This window comes from Podarcis raffonei, chromosome 8, assembly GCF_027172205.1.
Source record: "Podarcis raffonei isolate rPodRaf1 chromosome 8, rPodRaf1.pri, whole genome shotgun sequence".
NCBI lineage: Eukaryota > Metazoa > Chordata > Lepidosauria > Squamata > Lacertidae > Podarcis > Podarcis raffonei.
This window is the reverse complement of record NC_070609.1, coordinates 78,883,680-78,906,194: the sequence shown is the minus strand read 5'-3', so window position 1 is coordinate 78,906,194 and position 22,515 is coordinate 78,883,680. Positions and strand designations below refer to the sequence as shown.

Genomic DNA, 22,515 nt, shown 5'->3' with positions numbered 1-22,515 from the left:
CGCCCTGTGGAACGCCCTCCCACCAGATGTCGAAGAGAAGAACAACTACCATACTTTTAGAAGACATCTGAAGGCAGCCCTGTTTAGGGAAGCTTTTAATGTTTAATAGGTTATTGTATTTTAATATTCTGTTGGAAGCCGCCCAGGGTAGCCGCCCAGCCGCCCAGATGGGCAGGGTATAAATAATAATAATAATAATGATGATGATGATGATGATGATGATAATAATAATAGAATTTAAGCAGAGGTTGGATGGCTATCTGTCATGGAATTGGCCTAGGTGAGCCTTTGGAATCCCTTGCAATTCTACGACCATCTTCTTTCCTACAAGGAGCTTAAAGTGGCATACCTAGTGCTCCCCCTCATTTTGTCCTCACAACGACCCTGTGGGATAGGCTAGGCTGAGGGACAGTGGCTGTCCCCCAAGGTCTCCCAGGGGGCGCGCTTCAAGTGGCCAAATGGGGTGATTTGAACCCAGGTCTGACACTCTACACCAGGAGTGGCCAACTCCCGAGAGACTGCGATCTACTTTCAGAATTAAAATCTGGCAATGTCTACCCCCACTTTTTGGGGGTTCAGGTCAAAGTTGTTGAGCTTTTCTTAGGGAGCTTTTTCCATTTTATGGGGGGTGTTAAAGGCAAGGGTCAAAGGGAAAAAGTCACTCACAATAATATTGCTTTGAAAGATAACAGCCACAGAGGGAAAGCTCTGTCTTCCCTTCCACTGATCAGACAACAATGGAGGGCAGGAGTCAGTTTCAGCGATGCTGAGGAAAGGGAGCGGAGATCAAACAGTGATCTACCAAGACCTCGTAGGGATCTACCAGTAGATAGCGATCGACCTGTTGGACATCCCTGCTCTACACCATGTTGGCTGTCCAAAAGGACTTAACAGGGAGTGCTGAGAAGAAATGTAATATTACATTTCCTTGTAATAGTGCATACTTCCAAATCCCAAGATTTATTTATTGAATATCTTGTTGTTGTTTTTAAAAATTAGCATTTCAAAAATGTACGTCAAAGCGGTTTACAGCAATAAAAACAGAACCATGCAAGAAAACCATAGAAAAAGTTAAAAATGCAAAGAGGTAAAGACCAATGAAAAGGCAGGCAAAAGAAGAAGAAAACGGTGTTAGCAACAGAAGATCCCTAACGTGAAATAAGTAGCCGGAGGCGCAATGAGGTCTAGCCGCTTGCTTTGCTTGTTTTGTGTTTTGAAAAAAAGAAAAGAAATCGTTGTTCTCAGATTGCCATTTGCATTTCCCCCCCTTTGGAAACAGGAACGAACGACAAGCCCGGGAGCCCCCACTACATCCTGCGCTGGACGTCCCCCCAAGCCGTCAAAGAAACCCACGCACCCCTGGGCGACTGGAAGTATCCGTACATGCAGTGATGCAGCTCTTGTCGGTGCCTTTATCTTGGAGCCACAGTTGGGTTACCGACCCACCGCACTGTGGATCTGTTAAAGTAGTGGCAATCTCTCATAATGCACAAGTGTATCTAGGAACTGGTGCCCCCTTCCCCAAATCCCTTGGGGAACCTTATTTCCTGTTTTGGAGGAAACATTGGGGCTCAGTGCAATACTAGCCTTTGGAATAACCTTTAATTATTAATATTATTTTAATCTTTAAAAAGCTCTCTAAATTTCAACACATTTTAAACCTTGGTAGGATTCCAGATATGCTGATATCTTGATCCAGGTCTCTAAAAAGTTTGCATCATTCTATTTTTCCACCTTAAACTGTGCCCTGCTCCCACCTGGGCAGAGGAATATGGTTTCTCTGCCAAGCGCAGCTTCGTTAAAACGTTGGTTCATAGGGACATTTGCTTGTCTGAGGTGACCCTGCAGCCTTTGCGCTCAGAGTTGTGGGTTGGAAAAAGAGGGTTGCATCCCCCAAAAGACCTCCGGGTTTCAGACTGAGCATGGATCGTATCAGCAGCGAGCATTGCAAACTTGCTGACCTGTGTGACCTGTTCCTTCCAACCCCTGTGGGGTTTTGTGTTTTTTTTGGATAGAATCTCCAAAACCCAAGTTCCCATTGGCCAATATTATTTGGACAACAATGCCACTTTCTTTATAAACCTCACCTGCTGTAGATTTGATCACAAGTGCGGCAAGGCAAAGGTGGTTTTTATTTTTTTTTAAGGATGCCTATTTTTGCAGCCCAGATATTTTTATCCAGATTCCGGCATCAACTTTCCAAATAAAATAAAAGAAGGATTCTTTGGAGGGGAAAGTTAAAATGGAATGATTGGTTTGTGGGCGGCTAACATGCAATATGTTTAACAGCTCAATGCGGCTGTTAAATTCAGTGTTAATAATAATGTAATAGGGCGTATATTTGTATGTGCCTTTGGAACAAAGAGAGCTTAGTAAATCTGATTAAGATTTTATGCGCTTTCGGACTTGGCTTATTAAAATACATTTACTTAGGGAAGGGGTGGGGAAGTTGCCTGATGGGAAGTTTTGTGGTTTGAGATCCTGAGGGCCAGATATAGAGGTCTGGAGGGCCACATCTTGCCATTGGGCTTGAGGATTTCAATTCATGTGACATGCACACGCTTGAGTTTGCTCAGGTTAGCTGGATCAGGCGGTTAGAGGCAACTTTCCTCCGGTGTAGGAACCCAGCTCTTGGGAATCCCACAAGTGGGAATCTGTGGGTGAAAACCTTTTACCGTTGGGTTGAATGAGACCACGTGTCGTACAAAATACCGTGTGACTTTGTGGACTCTTATGTGACGTCAGCAGCTGCAGAGGTGAGCTAAGCGCATTTGCTCGGGAAATAGAGGTCCCACGTGCCATGATCCTGCCACCGGGACACTATTTTGCTTTGCTAAAGCCTTAAAAATGCAACTGGAACCACTTAATGAATTCTACAGGCATCTTGTCGATTAGCAGTGTAAATAGGCCTCTGTAAAAAGGCGCACATCCCTTATGCTTAAAATTAATTTCCCATAAATTGCAACAGCAGCATTACTTTGCTTGGGCACCCTCTGCCACAGGACCCTAAGGTTCTAGTCCAGTTTGTGTCCTGGAAATCCAGTTGGTAACTACTCAGTTGCGAAGATGTGTAGCAAGCTGCTTTGAGTTTACTTTTCATGAAACAAAACAAGACTAAATGCAAATAGTAGTAGTAGTAGTAGTAGTAGTAATAATAATAATAATAATAATACAGTGGTACCTGGAACGCGGGTGGTGCTGTGGGTTAAACCACAGTCTAGGACTTGCCGATCAGAAGGTTGGCGGTTTGAATCCCTGCGATGGGGTGAGCTCCCGTTGCTTGGTCCCTGCTCCTGCCAACCTAGCAGTTTGAAAGCACGTCCAAGTGCAAGTAGATAAATAGGTACCGCTCCGGTGGGAAGGTAAACGGCGTTTCCGTGTGCTGCTCTGCTTCGCCAGAAGCAGCTTAGTCATGCTGGCCACATGACCCGGAAGCTGTACGCCGGCTCCCTCGGCCAATAAAGCGAGATGAGCGCCGCAACCCCACAGTCGGCCACGACTGGACCAAATGGTCAGGGGTCCCTTTACCTTTACCTTTACCTCGGGTTACAAACACCTTGGGTTACAGACGCTTCAGGTTACAAACTCCGCTAACCTGGAAGTAGTACCTCAGGTTGCCCCAGGAGGAGAATAGGAATCACGTGCCGGCAGCAGCGGGAGGCCCCATTAGCTAAAGTGGTACCTCAGGTTAAGAACGGTTTCAGGTTAAGAACGGACCTCCAGAACAAATTAAGTTCATAACTCAAGATACCACTGTAAATGATAAAAATTAGCCTGTACTGACTGGTAACAACTTTTTAGGGGTTCAGACTGAAACATATACAAACTGTTTGATTTACCACTGAGCTACAGCCCATTTGCTGAGCCGGGCCGTTGGTCCATCTCACTCTGTACTGCCTACTCTGACTGGCAGCAGCTCTCCCCAAACCCTGCTTCCCGAAATTCTTTTCACCAGGCCATGCCTGGGAGGGGTTTCTGCCTTAGGTGTGTCTGTCGGCTACAGCTTTGGGACTCCTCTGTTCCAGGTTTGAGGCCAGATACTTCAGGGCAGGGAAATGTATGCAAACCAGCCAGATTGCTGAGCCCTCGGTAACATCAGATGGAAATATCCACCAACTGACTCATCTTATTCGGCATGACTTTTCATCAGGTATCCTTCCTGCCCCCAGAGGACGGTAGACTGAATCGTAATTGGGATGCTGGGAAAATCAGGTGTTCATGTTCTGTAAGCAAGATTCTGGGCGAGGGGGGTGGTCATCTAGATTACCGTATTTTTCACTCTATAAGATGCAGCAGACCATAAGACGCACCTAGTTTTTGGAGGAGGAAAACAAGAAAAAAATATTCTGAATCTCAGAAGCCAGAACAGCAAGAGGGATCGCTGTGCAGCGAAAGCAGAAACCCCTCTTGCTGTTCTGGCTTCTGGGATAGCTGCGCAGCCTGCATTTGCTCCATAAGACGCGCACACATTTCCCCTTGCTTTTTAGGAGGGAAAAAGTGAGTCTTATAGAGCAAAAAATATGGTATTTCTTCTATTTCGCCAGGCTGGTGAAAGGCCAAGCGCCATGCAGTCTTGGGCAAGAAGGTTGATGAGTCTCTGTAGAGCAGGGTTTTCCAAACTTGGGCCTCCAGCTGTTTTGGGACTACAATACCCATCATCCCTGACCACTGGTCCTGCTAGCTAGGGATGATGGGAGTTGTAGTCCACAAGAGCTGGAGACCTAAGTCGGGGAATCCCTGGGCTAGATGGCCATTGCAGCTCTACAGTTTTATGACAATGCACCATAACACATAGCAATTGAGGATTGTAGCCGCAAATAGCTCTTTCCTCCATGAATTTGTCCCAATCCTCTCTTTTAAAGCCCATCACTGCCTCCTAATCCCTGCTGTAGAACTTGCATTTAAAGTGTTGGTGCTGACCTTTAAAGCCCTAAACGGCCTCAGTTCAGTATACCTGAAGGAGCGTCTCCACCCCCATCGTTCAGCCCAGACACTGAGGTCTGGTGGTTCCTTCCCTGTGGAACGCCCTCCCATCAGATGTCAAGGAAATAAACAACTATCATACTTTTAGAAGACATCTGAAGGCAGCCCTGTTTAGGGAAGTTAATTATGATGCTGTATTATGTTTTTAATATTGGAAGCTGCCCAGAGTGGCTGAGGAAACCCAGCCAGATGGGCGGGGTATAAATAAATAAATTTACAGCCACCACAGCAACAGAAAGTTGCCCCTGCCCTCGTCCTCCAAAGAACACCGGGGTCTCCGGATCAAGATTGGTGTCATGCTCTCAAAGTGCAACCTTCCACAGCTTTGACAGAGCAGTTGGCCTGTTCTTGTAAGGTTAAATGCAAACAGGCTACTTATGCAAATCCAAAGCACAGGGTTATTTGCCTGAGCGAACCCTGAGCTTTGCATGAAAAAGGGGGAGAGGAGTTTTCTAGCATGGTGGAAATCTGGGAGGTAAGAGGGCTGAGGGGTTGTTTTTTTTTGTTTATGATCCCCTGACATAAACCATTTTTGAGGCAGCCTTGCCTTTTAATGTGAACAGAAGTCCCTTCCTTCCTTCCTTCCTTCCTTCCTTCCTTCCTTCCTTCCTTCCTTTCTTTCTTTCTTTCTTTTAATTTTATTGATTTGTTAAGCTCCCTCCCCTCCAAAGTACAGGCAACAAAGAGGAAGAAAACAAAGAATCTGATATTTAAACCACAAAGAAGCACATCCTGGAAGGGAAAAATGTGAAGATACAGCACAGCTCCAAAGGGATCATGAAGTATTAACTTGTACAAAGATTCCATTTACAAATAATAAAGAAATAAAAGTATTCTCCACTTGTTCCTATATTATTGAGAATAAAGGCTCTCTATAGTCTTAAAAAAATATATTAGTGCTGATAGAGAAAAATACAAAACTTAATACTGAATACTTAATATCTTCCCCTCCTTTTTTTGCCCACATTGAGACTTTGATCTAAATACAATAAAAACGTAAGGGGGGGGGGGAGGAGGAATCAAGAAAGAGTGAGAGGGAAATAAAGAAATAGAATGGTTAAAGGAGAGAGAGAAATAAAATTCAGAAGGTAAGACTTCTAATTCTTCGTTTGTCATATGCGAACAACATTCGCTTCATTCACTCAATACATAACAAAGCCACTTTCTAGAAACAAACATCTTCAGTCTTCAAATCCAAAGTCATTATTTTTCTTTTCCATGCAAAGTCTACGGGAGGCTTCCAGTCGTCAACAAATGTGAACAGTGACTTTTCTCTGGTTAAACATGTCATTTCGCCATCTCAGCTAAGTCCTGAACTGGACCATCTCTTGCCTTCATTGCCCCTAGCTTTTAAGGCAGGGCTGGGGGAATTCTGGCCCTCCTGCTGTTGAAGGACTCTGACACCCATCATCCTGGACCATTGGTTGAGCTGCCAGGGGCTGATGGGAATTGGAGTCCAGTAACATCTGCAGGTGGTGCTGTGGGTTAAACCACAGCGCCTAGAACTTGCCGACCAGAAGGTCCGTGGTTGGAATCCCCGCAACGGGGTGAGCTCCCGTTGCTCTGTCCCTGCTCCTGCCAGCCTAGCAGTTCGAAAGCACATCAAAGTGCAAGTAGATAAATAGGTACCGCTCTGGCGGGAAGGTAAACGGCTGGCTCCCTTGGCCAATAAAGCGAGATGAGCGCCGCAACCCCAGAGTCGGTCAAGACTGGACCTAATGGTCGGGGGTCCCTTTACCTTTACCTTTAACATCTGCAGGGGGCCACGTTGGCCAACCCTGAAAAATATAAAGCGGTCAGCACATTGCAGCGAAACGACTGAGGCCTATGTTTTCACTTGAGCCATTGAGTCCAATGCCCAGGTCACGGTTCCCCACACCATGCATAAAGGTAAAGAGACTCCTGACCGTTAGGTCCAGTTGTGCACAACTCTGGGGTTGTGGCGCTCATCTCGCTTTACTGGCCGAGGGAGCTGGCGTACAACTTCAGGGTCATGTGGCCAGCATGACTAAGCCGCTTCTGGCGAACCAGAGCAGCGCACGGAAACACCCATCTACCTTCCCGCCGGAGTGGTACCTATTTATCTACTTGCACTTTGACATGCTTTCGAACTGCTAGGTTGGCAGGAGCAGGGACAGAGCAACGGGAACTCACCCTGTTGCGGGGATTCGAACCGCCGACCTTCTGATCGGCAAGCCCTAGGCGCTGTGGTTTAGACCACAGTGCTACCCGTGTCCGGCCCACCCCATGCATAAATGTATGCAAATGAGCTGGTCCTTACCTGCCTCCTATGCAAAGGAGCTAGTGAAAGGCTCTGGCAGGTGGCAAGGGGAAGGTCAGAGACACCTCATCCATCTTCTGGCTGGACAGCTGCCGATATGAGGGTGCCATAAAAAGTGCCCCACCATGCGCTTCACCGGACTAGTGGCAGCCTGCATCAGTGCCTTGGTGGCTGCCGCGGCCTCAATAACCACGCCCGCTTCCCATTTCCACCTGGCAGGAGATTACATCCTAGGGGGTCTCTTCTCCTTGCACACAGAAGCTGTGGGCAAGCCCCACCTCAGCCCCGCGCAGGAGGTCCCCATCTGCAAAAAGTATGTACCGGGTATCAGAAATGGGGGAGGGCCAGGGCCGGATTTAGGTTTGATGAGGCCCAAAGCTAGTGAAGGTAATGGGGTCCTTTATATATCCAGCTGTTCTTTGTCAACAACAAATGGTTGCTGTTTTTTGTGTGTTGAATATATGCTATATGGCAATTTATGGACCGAATAGGTATCTCAAGCCATTTGCACATGTAACCATGCAACCAGCCCATGCAGAATGTAGGCACCCTGTATACAGAAATGAGCAAACCTGTGATATTTTAGGGAGCAGGCTAGCAGGCGGGGTCCATTACTTACATCATAGGAGTCTACACAACACAAAACACTGTTGCTGTATGTAGGTTTTATTTGTTTTTTAACTTATATTTTGGAAATGTACATCCGGGTTTTTTCCCTTTAATTTTTTTGGGGGCCTCCAAGAGACTGGGGCCCTAAGCTATAGCTTGTTTAGCTTATATGTAAATCTGGCACTGGGGAGGGCAGGTGATTTTAGGAGAACTGAAATGAGATTGCGGGTGTGGATTCACAGAAGTGTCTGGGGTATGCCCAAGAGTTATCTAGTCCAAACCCCTGCAATTCAGGATTCACAGCTAAACAATCTCTGGCAGGTGGCTACCCAATCTCTGCTTAAAAACCACTGGTGAAGAGTCTACCACCTTCCAGGGGAGTCCATTTTACTGTTGGAATAATAATAATAATAATAATAATAATAATAATAATAATAATAATAATAATTTATATCCCGCCCACCCCAGCCAAAGCCGGGCTCAGAGCGGCTAACAACAATAAAAGTAACACAGCATTCTAAAATCAATTCATTTTAAAATCAATTCAAAATCAAATTAATGGAACAGCTCTTTCTACCGTATATTTTTCTTCCTGGTCTTTTGTTGGAATCTTCTTCCTTGTGAAGCCTTGTGAAGCCGTTGGTATGGGCCCTGCTCTCCAGAGCAGGAGGAAACAAGCTTGCTCCATCTTCCATGCGGCTTATCCTTTAGATATTTGACGATATCTCCTCTCAGCTTCCTCTTTCCCATGCTAAACATACCCAGCTCCTTCGTGGTGCCCAGAGCTGAACACAGGACTCCAGTTGTGGAATATGCATCTGGATAGGCTTGCCTGAAGGCCAGGAGAGCTGCTGCCAGTCAGTGCAGGCAGCTAGACCATGGGTCTGATGGCTTCTGATCATAGCTGTCAACTTACAGATTTGAAAATAAGGGACCAGCAGCCTCGAAAATAATGGCTCACTAGCCAAAATAAGGGATCAACAATTACTTTGATAAAATACATATTTTGTTGCGTGCAAATGGCTTTAGATACCTATTAGGTCCTAAAAATTACCATATAGCATATATTCAACACAAAAACACAGCAACAATTTGTTATTGACAAAGCACAGCTGGACATAGAAAGGGCCCCATTACCTTCAGTAGCTTATTTAAGGGACATCATCAATAAGGGACAGCAGCGGGACATGGCCCTGGGATAAGGGACTGTCCCGCCAAATAAGGGACGCTTGACAGCTATGCTTCTGACGTTCTTGTGTTTCACATTTTTTAATGATGCTTGTTGGAATCCTTTTAAAGAAGAGCAGGAGACACAACCGGAGCTTTGCCCGGCCCCCCCGGTCCAGAGCCTGGCCCTCAGTGCATCGCCTCTCACCCCTCTCCCAGGTACAATCTGAAAGTCGTGAGCTACAGCTACCTCCAGGCCATGCGCTTCGCGATAGAAGAGATCAACAAAGCCAGCGCCCTCCTGCCAGGGGTGCGGCTGGGCTACGAGATGGTGGACGTCTGCTACCTCACCAACACCATCCATCCCATCTTATACTTCCTCTCCAACAACCGCTCTCTGGTGGATATTGAGACCAACTACACGCAGTACCGCCCGAGGGTGGTAGCCGTCATCGGGCCAGACTCGTCCCAGGCAGCGGTGACAGCCGCTTTCCTCTTGAGCCAGTTCCTCGTCCCACAGGTAAAGTTGGTGGCCCTCCTAGGCAGGAGCAGGGAACTGCGGGCCCCAGGGGTGGAATGTGGCCCCTCACACCTCAACGTCTGGCCCTTGGAAGCCTCCCAAGGCCACGCCTCCTCTCCACAAGCCATGCCTCTGGCCGGCCCGGAGTCATTCTTTTAGTATTTTCACCTGGCTGGCATTATGTATATCCTCCAAAATTTCACTGTTGAAAATAGGGATGTCCTGTTTAATAATAATAATAATAATAATAATAATAGTAATAATAATAATAATAATAATGCCCACCCATGTGACTGGGTTTCCCCAGCCACTCTAATTTGCACATATTACCAGCTTACTTAGCTTTGACTTCCCTCCCCCCCTTCTATGGTTCATTTCATTTTTCCTTTACTGCTGCATATTCTAACTACCGTATTTTTTGCTCTATAAGACTCACTTTTTCCCTCCTAAAAAGTAAGGGGAAATGTGTGTGCGTCTTATGGAGCGAATGCAGGCTGTGCAGCTATCCCAGAAGCCGGAACAGCAAGAGGGATTGCTGCTTTCGCTGCGCAGCGATCCCTCTTGCTGTTCTGGCTTCTGAGATTCAGAATATTTTTTTTCTTGTTTTCCTCCTCCAAAAATTAGGTGCGTCTTACGGTCTGGTGCGTCTTATAGAGCGAAAAATACGGCACTTCTTGTTCTTTCTTTTCCAGTTTTCCCCTCCACCTGCATTCCAACTGCTCAGTTTATTCCAACCCTGCTAACGTTTTAAGTTGTTTACAATAATTTTTCAAGTATTCCGCAATCCCCCCACTCTTCTTTAAAAACTCTTTCTTCCTAATCTCTCATTCTGTTAGTTTAAGCTAGCAGTTTCTACATATTCCATCAGTTTCATCTGCTAGTCCTGCTTTGCTGGTGCTGTGCCCTCCTGTGAAGTTCTCTTCTTTGGTCGCCCTGAGGGTGACTCGGCTCTCCTTCATAGCTGTCAACCGTCCCTTATTTGGTGGGAAAGTCCCTTATCCCAGCGCTGTGTCCCGCTGCTGTCCCTTATTGATGATGTCCCTTAAATTTCCCAGGTTTCAAAGGAAGCAGCTCCTCTCCCTCCCTCCCTGCCGTCCAGGGAGGAGGGAAGCTCCAACTGTGTTGCTTGGCTGCGTTGCTCACCCAATAAGGAGTCTAAGAATGACTGGGGGGTGGAGCTTGCATGCCTTGTGCCGATCAAATCGGCCGCGTTGCCTGGGGACTCGCCTTTGCTCAGCGCTTCCCAGCGGAGAGGTGACGGTAGTTTTCCTTGCTGCATCCCCTTTGCCGGGTTGCTGCGCTGTGGGAACCACCGCTTGAGGCTTCGTTTGGCTGCTGGTTGACTAAAATCCCTTATTTTGGCTGCTGATCCCTTATTTTCGAGGCTGCTGGTCCCTTATTTTCAAATCCGTAAGTTGACAGCTATGCTCTCCTTCCACTCCAGATCACCTACAGCGCCACCACCGAGTACCTGGGCAACCCCAAGGTCTTCCCGGTGGCTTTCCGCACCATCCCAAGCGCCGAGCAGCAGATTGCTGTCATGCTCCAGCTCCTGCAGCACTTCAAGTGGAACTGGTTCATTGTCCTCACCAGTGACGACGACTATGGCCAACAAAACCTGCAGCTGTTGCGAGCCCAGGCCACCCGAGGCTGCATTGCCTTCCAGGAGACCATCCCAGTCCAGGGAAAGGATCCCCACGATTCGGGCAACAGCACCCAGGAGTGGATCAGCAGCATTGTCTCCAAGATCAGCAGGAGCACGGCCAAAGTGGTGATCATCCTCAGCCTGGAACTGCCTCTCCCCACGTTCTTCAGAGAGGTCATCCGCCAGGAGATGACGGACGTCGTGTGGATCGCCGCAGAGGCCTGGTCCATCGACCCGACCACCCACGGCGTCGCCAACATCTCGAGTGTTGGCACCATCTTTGGCGTGGCCGTGCAGGATGTGCCTGTCCCAGGGATGGATGACTTCCGTGTCAGGGGTCCGTCCCACCCGGAGGAAGGCGGCGAAGGCCAGGCCGCCTCCGGCGCAGCGACGTGCAACCAGGAATGCAACGACTGTCTGGCGGAGGCTTGTTCCTATGACAAGAGCCTCCGGGGCACCGGGGACCGCATCAACTTCAACGTCTACTCGGCGGTTTACGTGGTCGCGCACGCCTTGCACCAGCTGCTAAGATGCAGCGCCACGAGATGCGACCGGCGGGAGATTTATCCGTGGGAGGTGAACCCCCGCATCAATGCCACATGGCTGGGGAGGGAGGGAATGTACCATATTTTTTGCTCCCTCCTAAAAAGTAAGGGGAAATGTGTGTGCGTCTTATGGAGCAAATGCAGGCTATCCCAGAAGCCAGAACAGGAAGAGGGATCGCTGCTTTCGCTGCACAGCAATCCCTCTTGCTGTTCTGGCTTCTGAGATTCAGAATATTTTTTTCTTGTTTTCCTCCTCCAAAAATTAAGTGCGTCATATGGTCTGGTGCGTCTTATAGAGCAAAAAATACGGTATTTATGGAGGGCTGACCAAAGGCGGGAGGCTGCAAGACACGGTTGTTTATGGTTGGATGGAGAAAATGAGGCCAGGGAGCCAGCCGAGGCCCTCCAGACCTCTTTATCTGGCCTCTGGGGATCCTTACGGGCTGTGTCCTGTCCCAAAACCACACCCCCGCCCCAGGGCCCTACGCCCTCACTGGCCCTGACTTGCCCAGTGGGCGGAGGATAGAGAGGGATGATGAACGCGAGTGTAGAAATTTGCCTACCAAAGAAAAATTGAACCAAATTTTGTCTCTAGTTCTGCAAGTGCCTAGGGCTGGGCGATTATCTGGTTTTCAACAATGCAATATGTCAGCAGGTAAACTTTGCGATGTAACCGATATATCACGGTGTCTGAAATAAGGATGGAGCTATGTACTGTAGAGGCATTGGCTAGCTTCATGGTTTCCCCCCATGCTGTGTTTTTTTGCACACAAACACAAAGACGCATCATGATTCACAATATATTCCCAGGTTAAAGATTACAAAACTGGTATCATGATATGGAGCGGAAACCAATTTTGGACGATATATCTTGCCCAGCCCTAACACACGCTGTGATTCACAATATATTCCCAGGTCAAAAACTACAAAGCCGATATCATGATAATGAAACCAGTTTTGGACAATATATCGCCCAGCCCTACCAATGACCCCAGTAAGGAGACCCGGAAGGAAATGCAGCTTTCCAGCTACAAATAAAAAAAACCCCTTTCCAACAGTCTGCCATCATTCCAGGGCCACTGGGCACCATCAGTTGGGTCAACTGCTGGAATGACCCCATATGGGTGGTGCTGTTTTGGCTACCTAAGCGACAGCACTCAATGCTGAACATTGAAACTAGAGGGAGAGATAGAGCCTGGGCAGGGATTGGCCCTTTGAGGTCAGCTGACAGAATGCTAAGGTGGGTCCCTGGTACTGCAGCATAGAGGGCGCCCTTGAGGTAACAAAAAAATGACATAGGGTGTTTCTATGGGGGTCACTCGCTTGCTGCATCTGCGAGAGTAGATTCGGGGAGGGAAGTGGTGGTTGTAGTGTGGTTTTGAGACCTGAGCTCAAAATGGCTTGCCATCACCGCACAAACGATGCCTCTCTCCTCGTGTCGTAGCTGCTGAAGGAGATGCACAAGGTGAACTTCACCCTGCTGAGGACCATGATCAACTTTGACCAGAAAGGAGACCCACTGAACGGTTTCGAGGTCATACAGTGGCAATGGAACGTTCCCGGCCGGCCTTTCAAGAAGATTGCTTCCTATAATTCATTGCAGGGAAGGCTCGATGTCAATGAGAAAATCATCACCTGGCACACCGCAAACAACACAGTGAGTAGCGTCTCAAGGGACTCCCATGGCTGCCCTGCGCCGGACAGCCCATTTCACCTCCGAGGTCTTCCTCCTGTTGTGGAATGAACCCATTGGGTACTTACTAGATACAAGGGTCTTCTCAGTGGCAGTGGGAACTTCCATCGAGACCTGGCGTTGTATCTCAAGATTGGGGGGTGGGACATCTGTGGCCAGGTGTTGTTGGGCTCCAACTCCCATCAGTCCCAGCCAGCATGGCCAATGGTCAGGGAAGATGATGGGACCTAGAGACCAGCAACCCATGTGAGGGAGGCGGCAACAGGCAGAGTTGTGGTGGAGGTAGCCTGGGGCAATAAAGACAAGTGATTGCCTAATTCAGAGATGGGCACCTTGTGGTCCTTCAGACATCCTTGGACTACAACTCCCATCAATCCCAGTGTGGATGGCCAGTAGTCAGGGATGATGCTGGGAGCTGTGGTTGAACAACCTTTGGAGGGACACAGGTTCCACTCACCTCTGATTGAGAACTTCAAATGTCCAAAATGGGGATTTCAGGGAGTTTTGGTAAGCTGACCCACGACCCCCAAAATTGCAACAGTCTAATCTGGAAGGGTCCAGGCCACAAATGACCATGGACTAGGGTTGCCATATTTCAAAGTCTCAAAAAAATCGAGGTTTTTGAGCTTTTTTTAAAGGATGTTTGCAAAAATCTACCCTTCCGACATGGGTTGACGTGCATCCGGGTTTTCCCAGACATTACAGCGATTTCCACCTGGATACTATTTCCGACTGGCTATGTCTGGGAAATTCTGGAGGTGTGGACAATATTGACCGTCACTTTCTGGGGAAGGACCACAGCTCGATATCTGCTTGGAGATCTGAGGCTCAACCCCCAACAGAGCCATCAGAATCGTCTCCTACCCAAAACCCTGAGCAAGCTGCCTGAAGATCATTGCTCCACTCAGCTGAATACTTTCTGCACTGACCGGCAACAGTTCTCCTGGGTTCCAGGCAGGGAGTCCTTCCCGGCCCTACCTGGAGGTGCCAGCGATTGATGCAGGCTTTCTGCATGCAAGGCAGGAGCTCTGCAACTGAGCTCCGGTCCTTCCCTATAATTTGCTAACTTACCAATATGCTTTAGGGTGAATGCAACCAAGTCCATAGAAATCTCAGTTCACCCCTTCTGATAGCTATCTGCACCAGGCGGGTCCCACAATTTGTTTACATTGGCTCAAGACTGCCACCTTGTGCCTGTTTGGAGGTTAACTCCTTGAGGCGTCCCTGCATAGAGCTTTGTCTTTGATAGACAGATATAATAATCACCGCGGCTTTTTTTGTTATTCTGAAAATGTCTACAGTGCATGTAAAGGGGATGAAATTGGGCACAGAGCTGACGCAGGATGCCAGGGCTGATGAGAGCTGTAGCTGCAGGTATTTTGAGGGTACCAGGTGGATGAAGGCTGTTTCAGGACACAGAATTGTAGATTGGGAAGGGACCACTAGGACCATCTAGTCCAACCCCTGCAATACAGGAATCTTTTCCCAACGTGGGACTTGAAATCATGACCTGAGATTAAGAGTCTTATGCTTTACCTGCTGAGCTATCGGGAAAAGGGTCCTTACAAACAGGTGGAGGTGTTCTGTTAGGTACTGATGTCCGAATCCCCACAGAGCTTTGTAAGTGAAGGAACACCTTGGATTGGGCCTAGAGATGAACTGGAAGCCAGTGGAAGATTGCCAGGCCTAATGTGATGTTCCAAACATTAGGTAAAGGTAAAGGACCCCTGGACGGTTGTCCAGTTAAAGGCGACTATGGGGTTGCAGTGCTCATCTCGCTTTCAGGCTGAGGGAGCTGGAATTTGTCCAAAGACAGCTTTCCGGGTCATGAGGCGAGCATGACTTAACCGCTTCTGGCACAACGGAACACCTTGATAGAAGCCATAGTGCACGGAAACGCCGTTTACCTTCCCGCCACAGAGGTACCTATTTATCTACTTGCACTGGTCTGCTTTCAAACTGCTAGGTTAGCAGGAGCTGGGACAGAGCAACGGGAGCTCACCCCGTCACGGGGATTCAAACTGCCAACCTTCTGATTGGCAAGCCCAAGAGGCTCAGTGGTTTAGACCACAGCACCAGCCGCATCTGTTTTTGGTTTGTTGCTGATTTTTATCTTTTGATTATATCCAAGAGTTGTGGGGTTTTTTTTTTTGCTGTTTTTAACTCTTTATAAACTGTTTTAAGGGTGGTTGTTTTGTTTTGTTTTTTGTTTTACAATCGCGTGGATTCGAACCGCATCAATTTGACATTATACAAAGGAAAGCACACAACTAAACTATTCCAGGATCACTACCAGAGAGGCAGTTATCCTGTTGCTCAATCCCTGCTCCTGCCAACCTAGCAGTTCGAAAGCACATCAAAGTACAAGCAGATAAATAGGTACCACTCTGGCGGGAAGGTAAACGGCGTTTCCGTGCGCTGCTCTGGTTCACCAGAAGCGGCTTAGTCATGCTGTACGCCGGCTCCCTTGACCAATAAAGCGAGATGAGTGTCGCCCCAGAGTCGGCCACAACTGGACCTAATGGTCAGACGTCCCTTTACCTTTACCTTTAAACTATTTGTGTCTCACCTGGAGATGCCGTTAAGATCCTGCATTTCTGGAGCTGTGTCTTAAACACATCACTTGGAATGAAATTCTAAGGAACTCAACAAATAAATGTAACTGACTGAAATTGACAATTTTTCTGGTGGCAACCCTTGGCATCATGGACGGGCTTAGAAACAGAAGACCCTCTGCTCTGGAAGATGTTAGAGGGCCTTCCTGTAGGAAGGAGGATTCCGATTTATCACCATGATAAAATAAATAAAATAAAAATTGTGTGTGTGTGTGTGGGGGGGTGAACAGCAAAAGGGGAGCAAAAGTTTGAGCTGGCTAATTTGGGCGATTGACATTCAAAGGTCTTGGCATTAGCCTTGTTAGAAATCCCATCCCCCTGGCCACAAAAACTGAAAGCCTTTGGAGTGTCTAGCAAATAGTTTTTTGGGGTTTATTTTGGCAGTATGCTTTGTTTATGAATAAGGTGGCATATAAACAGTTTCTCCTGTTTATGCTATAGTAGTATGGGTTAGAAGAAGATACAATAGTTAAGATACAACACACCCATGTAATTTTATACATTTATCAGATTTATATACCGCCTTTTGTCATTGGATCTCAGGGCTGTTCACAGGATAAACAGACAAGATAAAAAACACAAGTCAATAGTTAAAACAAAAACAAAAACACACAATAACCGCCCCTTCCAAAAACACATTTAAAATGCTGTAAAATATTAATCAGCCTTATAAGACAAACAAGCAAAAATGCAAATACAAAATGCAAATTAATATATAACACTTAAGAATTTTATTTTATTTTATTGCTATAATTGTATCCATAGTCATATGGTATGCACATGATAAGAAAGCAAGGGAATTAAGATTAACATTTTGGTTTGTTTCGTTTTTGTTTATTTCACCACACACACTGCAGTGTTTCCTTTTGCAAGCAGGTTGCACAACGTCCTTCTTCCATTTTCTCTCTCCTTCCTTCCTTTCTTACTTTCCTTCTGTAAATCCTCACTTTCCTCATAATGTTAAAACGTCAATACACACACACACACACATGTATATAAATGGTGAGCAAATCACGTATAATTCTTCTCACGCTCTCTCATTTGCAGGTGCCTCAGTCCATCTGTTCAGAGCAATGCGAGGCGGGACATAAGAAGAAATTGATTGGGATGCTCACCTGCTGTTTTGAGTGTGTGCCGTGTGAGGCCGGGACCTTTCTCAACAGCAGCAGTAAGTTTCTGAATACCACTTGCTGGAGACCACAGGAAGCAAGAGCTGCTGTTCTGTGCAGGTCCTATTTGCAGGTTTCCTTTTGGCAGCGCATCTGGGTGGCTGCTGTGAGAACAGGATGCTAGAGTGTACGAGTCCCCATCTAACAATAACAATAACAATAACAATAATAATAATTTATTATTTGTACCCCGCCCATCTGGCTGGGTTTCCCCATCTGGCGGCTTCCAGCAAAATATTAAAATACAATAATTTATCAAATATTAAATGCTTCCCCAAACAGGGCTGCCTTCAGATGTCTTCTAAAAGTCAGATTGTTGTTTATTTCCTTGACATCTGATGGGAGGGCATTCCACAGGGCAGGCGCCACTACCAAGAAGGCCCTCTGCCTGGTTCCCTGTAACCTCACTTCTAGCTGCGAGGGAACCACCAGAAGACCCTCAGAGCTGGACCTCAGCATCCAGGCTGAACGATGGGGGTGGAGACGCTCCTTCAGGTCTACTGGGCCGAGGCCGTTTAGGGCTTTCAAGGTCAGCACCAACACTTTGAATTGTGCCCAGAAATGTACTGGGAGCCAATGTAGGTCTTTCAGGACCGGCGTTATGTGGTCTCAGTGGCTGCTTCCAGTTACCAGTCTAGCTGCCGCATTCTGGATTAGTTGTAGTACAGGTCATCTTCATCTGGTCTGATCCAGGAGGGCTCTTCTTATAATCTTATGTCTACCATCAGAGTTTGTGTAGGTGGTGGATATGGGGAAAAGCCTGCCACCCACTCTGCTTTTAGCTTAGAGAAAAGGCAAGTCAGCGATGTTAGCGGTCTATAAAATGATGCATGGCCTGTGGAAAGCAGATGGAAAAAATAGTTTTCCTCCCTCTCTCATAACACTAGACAGGAGTTCCAACTTGGCCCCCCGACTGTGGGGAATTTTGTGGGTGCTCAGGCACCCAGGACCCCGGGGGGGTTGGCGCCTATGACACACAAAACTGTGACTCATAAGAAACCGAGGGCATTTTGGGAAATGATATATGGTAAGATAAAAAAGATGTTTAAATGATAATACAAAACAACAGCAACCCTGAAGCTTTTCTCTTAGGGATTATAGGGTCTAGGGCTGCATTAAAGTCTTTGTAGACCATTGGCACTCTTATAATTGTAACGCCCCCTGCCCATCCCTCCAATATTAGATCTACAGATAAATATGTACATTTTATCGGCACCATAGTCATAGATCCAAGTACACGAGAATTCTGCTACAACCTGCCCAGTTGCAGTTGTGAGAGAAGGAGACCCATGGCTTTTCAGCTCTGTGAGCAAGTAAGAAGATCTCTCCTAGTGGAGCTCTAAACATTTAGCATGCCTAATGGAAAAACCAGACCCAGGACTTCCGGGTTAGCGCCATTGGCTAATGGCGGATTCCCTCCGAGCTCTGGAGGGAATCGGCTCCGCAGGATCTGGGTCTTGCCGCTGCGGCGACACAGGGATCCTCAGAAATCACAGGCGCTGAAGCCTGTGAACTTGGTGACTCGGCGGGCACCATTTGCGCCCCCCGACCCGCGAAGGAGCCTTTTTAAAGGCTTCGGAACGGGGGACGGGGTGAGCGGCGCGGTGCTGAGAGTCGACTGCTTCTCCTGCGGAGTGAAGCCGCATGCCATGGTCGGAGAGCGCTGACTTCTTCTTGTGAACAATTGGACTCTAAAAGCAACAACCCATGAGTAATACGGAAATTGGATTTGTAAAGAATTTTTTTTTTTTGAATTAGGCATGATCGGGGAAGGCGCAAACAGGAAGTCCGTCTCCCCGTCTTATAAATAATCTAAAGCAAGGACTAGCTAACTAAGGTCGAGAGAATTTCTTCTTCTTTATTGGGTAAAAGACATTAATTTCACGATTTGGCAGTATAAGTAATTTCACTGGAGGATAAGAGCTAATTTTGAGAGCTGAAGTGCCACCCCCCCGGACCCGGGAGTGATCCGCGAGAGAGCCTGTTGAGGAGATATAGAAGAGTTTGACAGCTGTCAAATTAGCTGTCAAGAAGGAAAAAGAGAACTTTGTTTCTGCTATCTCTGCTGGATATATTTGCTACAATTTGGTTATATTTTGTTGAAAACAAGGAAGAACTGATACAAACTAACTTGATTTTTGGATTTGAACTGGAAGGAAGATAAAGTAACCAAAATCCCTCTAGAGGGGATTTTGGGACATTACAAGAATGGCTGAAGGAGGAAAAATTCAAGCTAAATTGGACAGAGTGTTTCTTCTCTTGGGAAAGTTACAAGGCCAAATTGATGTTTTGGCTACAAATGTTGCAACTCTGGACTTAACAGTAAACAAATCCATTGAATTTGATAAGGACTTGACTCATGAAGTCCATGCAGCTGGACAAGAAGAGAAACTTGAAAGATTTGAGAGTGTGGAGAAAGAAATATATGTTGTTTCTGAGGAAAAGGAAGGAGGAGATGTAATGTTGCAGATGACAAAGGAGAGCCAGAGGCCTGACATGATGGCTACAAAGGAAAATAAGTACTGGATGATGAAAATCTGTTTTGAATTGAAGATTGAAGAATGGAGAGATCTCCTTATGTGGAGATCTGAAGACCTATGGATTACAAATTTGATTAAGGTGAAAGTTGGAGCTTTTGGGACATTTGGACTTAAAAGGAGTAAGAAACAAGATTCAGGCTCCACTTTTAAGTATGGAGGTCTGGCTGGAAGAAATATGGACCCTATCGGGACAGAGCTTCTCCGAGATCTGGTGTTTAATATTAAGGACTACCAAAAAAACCGGCAGAGAGGAATTGAGAGAGAATTAAGAGCCTCGGACGTGAGGTCTCCAGGTTGATAGTAGACTAAGACTGATGGACATTTGTTGGGGATTGAAACCGGGAAAGGGAGGGGTGGGGTTTGGGAATCCAAAGGGTGCAGAATAATAATCTGTTTTTTTTATTTTGTTTGTTATTAGTATGAAAATTGGGGAATTCGTGGAAGGGAATTTGGGTCGACTTTAGAAAAAAGTTTTAAGAATGAGCACTGATGTTTAAATACTGATGTTTATAAGTTAAAATTGGTTTTTTTAAAAAAATGAATTAAATATAAAAAGGTCAAAAATTGGGGACAAGAACTTGTTGAATTAACAATTTGAATTGGAATATAAGAAGGGGAGGTGTGGGGAAGTCAGGGAAATAGGTTATTGAAAATAAGGATTGTAAACTTTATGTGTTTTTAACTTTTTTGTTTTTTCTTTTTGATTTTTTAATGTATAAAGGTGGAAAAACTCAATAAATATCTTTAAAAAGAAAAAGAAAAACCAGACCCAGACAGAGGATCTACAACGGAAGCTAAAGCTTCTTAAACAGGGGTCAGCAAACTTTTTCAGCAGGGGGCCTGTCCACTGTCCCTCAGACCTTGTGGGGGGCAGATTATATTTTTTTGGGGGAAAAGAAAGAATGAATTCTTATGCCCCACAAATAACCCAGAGATGCATTTTAAATAAAAGCACACATTCTACTCATGTAAAAACACCAGGCAGGCCCCACAAATAACCCAGAGGTGCATTTTAGATAAAAGGGTACATTCTACTCATGTAAAAACATGCTGATTCCTGGCCCATCCATGGGCCGGATTGAGAAGGTGATTGGGCCGCATCCGGCCCCTGGGCCTTAGGTTGCCTACCCCTGTCTTAACAAACAAATGCAAATGCAGAATAATAATAATAATCAGGGAATTTCTGCGTTTGGAGAGCATCCTCTTTAGTATTGAAACAAACATGACACAACATAAATCTGCAGCAAGACTGAGAGGAAAATTCATTTCAAACAACTAAACAGAATATCCTCCCAAAGCCACAGAGTGAAATATGATGAAGGAAGGTCAGCTAGATAAACTCCACCTTTTAAAATGGTTTATAATTGGGCCAAAGATGGTCAGTTCACTTTTCCCAATCACCACCCACCCACCAACCAACCTTTTTGTTGGACAAAGCAATCCAATTAAATTTCCAGCCCCTGATATAGTGACAACTTAACTTTGACTGATTATGTTTGTCTGTGGTTTCTGTCCTTTTTGGTCGGCAGACAGTTTCACCTGCCAGAAATGTCCACTGGACATGTGGTCGGAACCCGGCAAAGAAGAGTGCTTCACGAAACAGCTGCTCTACATCCACTGGGGCAACGCCATCTCCATCATCCTCCTTTCTCTCTCGACCCTCGGCCTCCTGGCGACCTTGTGGACCTTGGCCCTCTTCATCCGCCACTCTGCCACGCCGGTGGTGAAGTCTGCCGGGGGCCGCCTCTGCTTCCTGATGATCGCCTCCCTGGCCACTGGTTTCTGCAGCGTCCTCTTCTTCATGGGCCGGCCGACGGAGCTGGTTTGCTTCGGCCGCCAAACGGTCTTCAGCCTCTGCTTCACCACCTGCATTGCCTGCATCACCGTCCGCTCCTTCCAGATCATCTGCGTCTTCAAGATGGCTGCCCAGCTGCCTCGGGCCTACGATGCCTGGCGGAAGTACGACGGGCAGAGGGTCTTTGTCGCCGTCGTCTTGGTCATCAAGGTCTTCATCGTAGCGCTCAATATCTACTTCAACAAGCCGGTACCCTTCCGAACCCGGGTGAGCGGCGACCCGGCCATACTCATCTTGATGTGCAACCAGGACTACCGCGCCACCACGGTCTTCAACAATGCCTTTGACATGAGTTTGTGTTTCCTTTGCTTTTGCTTTGCCTACATGGGGAAGGCCTTGCCGAAGAGCTACAACGAAGCCAAATACATCACCTTGTGCATGACGGGCTATTTTGGCTCCTGGGTGGCCCTCTTCCTTGTCATGTCCATCTTCGAAGGGTTTGTGGTGATTGTCTTTGAAGCGGCCACCGTCCTGTTCAACTTGTTCAGTATCTGTGTGGGCTACTTTGGCCCCAAATGTTACATCCTTTTCTTTCACCCGGAGCGCAATACGACCGCCTTCTTCCAGGACGCCATTCAAAGCTACACCATGAGGCAGGAGTAATTCCAGAGCCTCGTGGAATGAAATGGACGCCTGTTGATTTGTACATTGCTGCTCGGCGAGACGGTTGCGTGGCGAGTTCCCATGCCGCCCAGTGGAAATAATGACACATGACACAATTATTAAGGTTAATGGGCTAAATAAGGCCACGGTTTTATTGGTTACAGGTGATGAGTGGTATTGGCTTAGGCATCGGTCCTAACCGACTATATCCGGCTTCAGCCCGTCAGCTTGAAGTCCGGGAAGGGTTAACCACCAGTAGGGGGAATCCTGCTGATGCACATCAACTAGGA

At 46.9% G+C, this 22,515-nt stretch overlaps 2 protein-coding genes across 2 annotated transcripts in view; both read left to right on the top strand.

Annotated features, from left to right (window-relative positions):
- ALDH4A1 (aldehyde dehydrogenase 4 family member A1) overlaps nt 1-2,391 on the top strand; it is a 28,431-nt gene extending 26,040 nt beyond the window's left edge. The window contains exon 15 of the mRNA XM_053401009.1: nt 1,280-2,391. Coding sequence (XP_053256984.1) covers nt 1,280-1,392 — 113 coding nt within the window. The 3' untranslated portion in view covers nt 1,393-2,391. The remainder of the gene's footprint in view (nt 1-1,279) is intronic.
- A 6,868-nt stretch (nt 2,392-9,259) lies between these two features.
- On the top strand, nt 9,260-22,315 carry TAS1R2 (taste 1 receptor member 2). The gene is made up of 5 exons (XM_053401008.1): nt 9,260-9,560; nt 11,005-11,781; nt 13,195-13,407; nt 17,106-17,220; nt 21,288-22,315. The coding sequence occupies exons 1-5, from the start codon at nt 9,300-9,302 to the stop codon at nt 22,223-22,225; spliced, it is 2,304 nt and encodes a 767-aa protein (XP_053256983.1). The 5' UTR covers nt 9,260-9,299; the 3' UTR covers nt 22,226-22,315.
- The last annotated feature ends 200 nt before the right edge of the window (nt 22,316-22,515 follow it).

Coding starts and splice junctions, on each gene's coding strand:
- TAS1R2 (XM_053401008.1), top strand. CDS start 9,300: ATGCGCTTCGCGATAGAAGAGATCAACAAAGCCAGCGCCCTCCTGCCA. Junction 11,782..13,194: donor GGGAGATTTATCCGTGGGAG/GTGAACCCCCGC, acceptor CTCGTGTCGTAG/CTGCTGAAGGAGATGCACAA. Junction 17,221..21,287: donor GGCCGGGACCTTTCTCAACA/GCAGCAGTAAGT, acceptor TCTGTCCTTTTT/GGTCGGCAGACAGTTTCACC.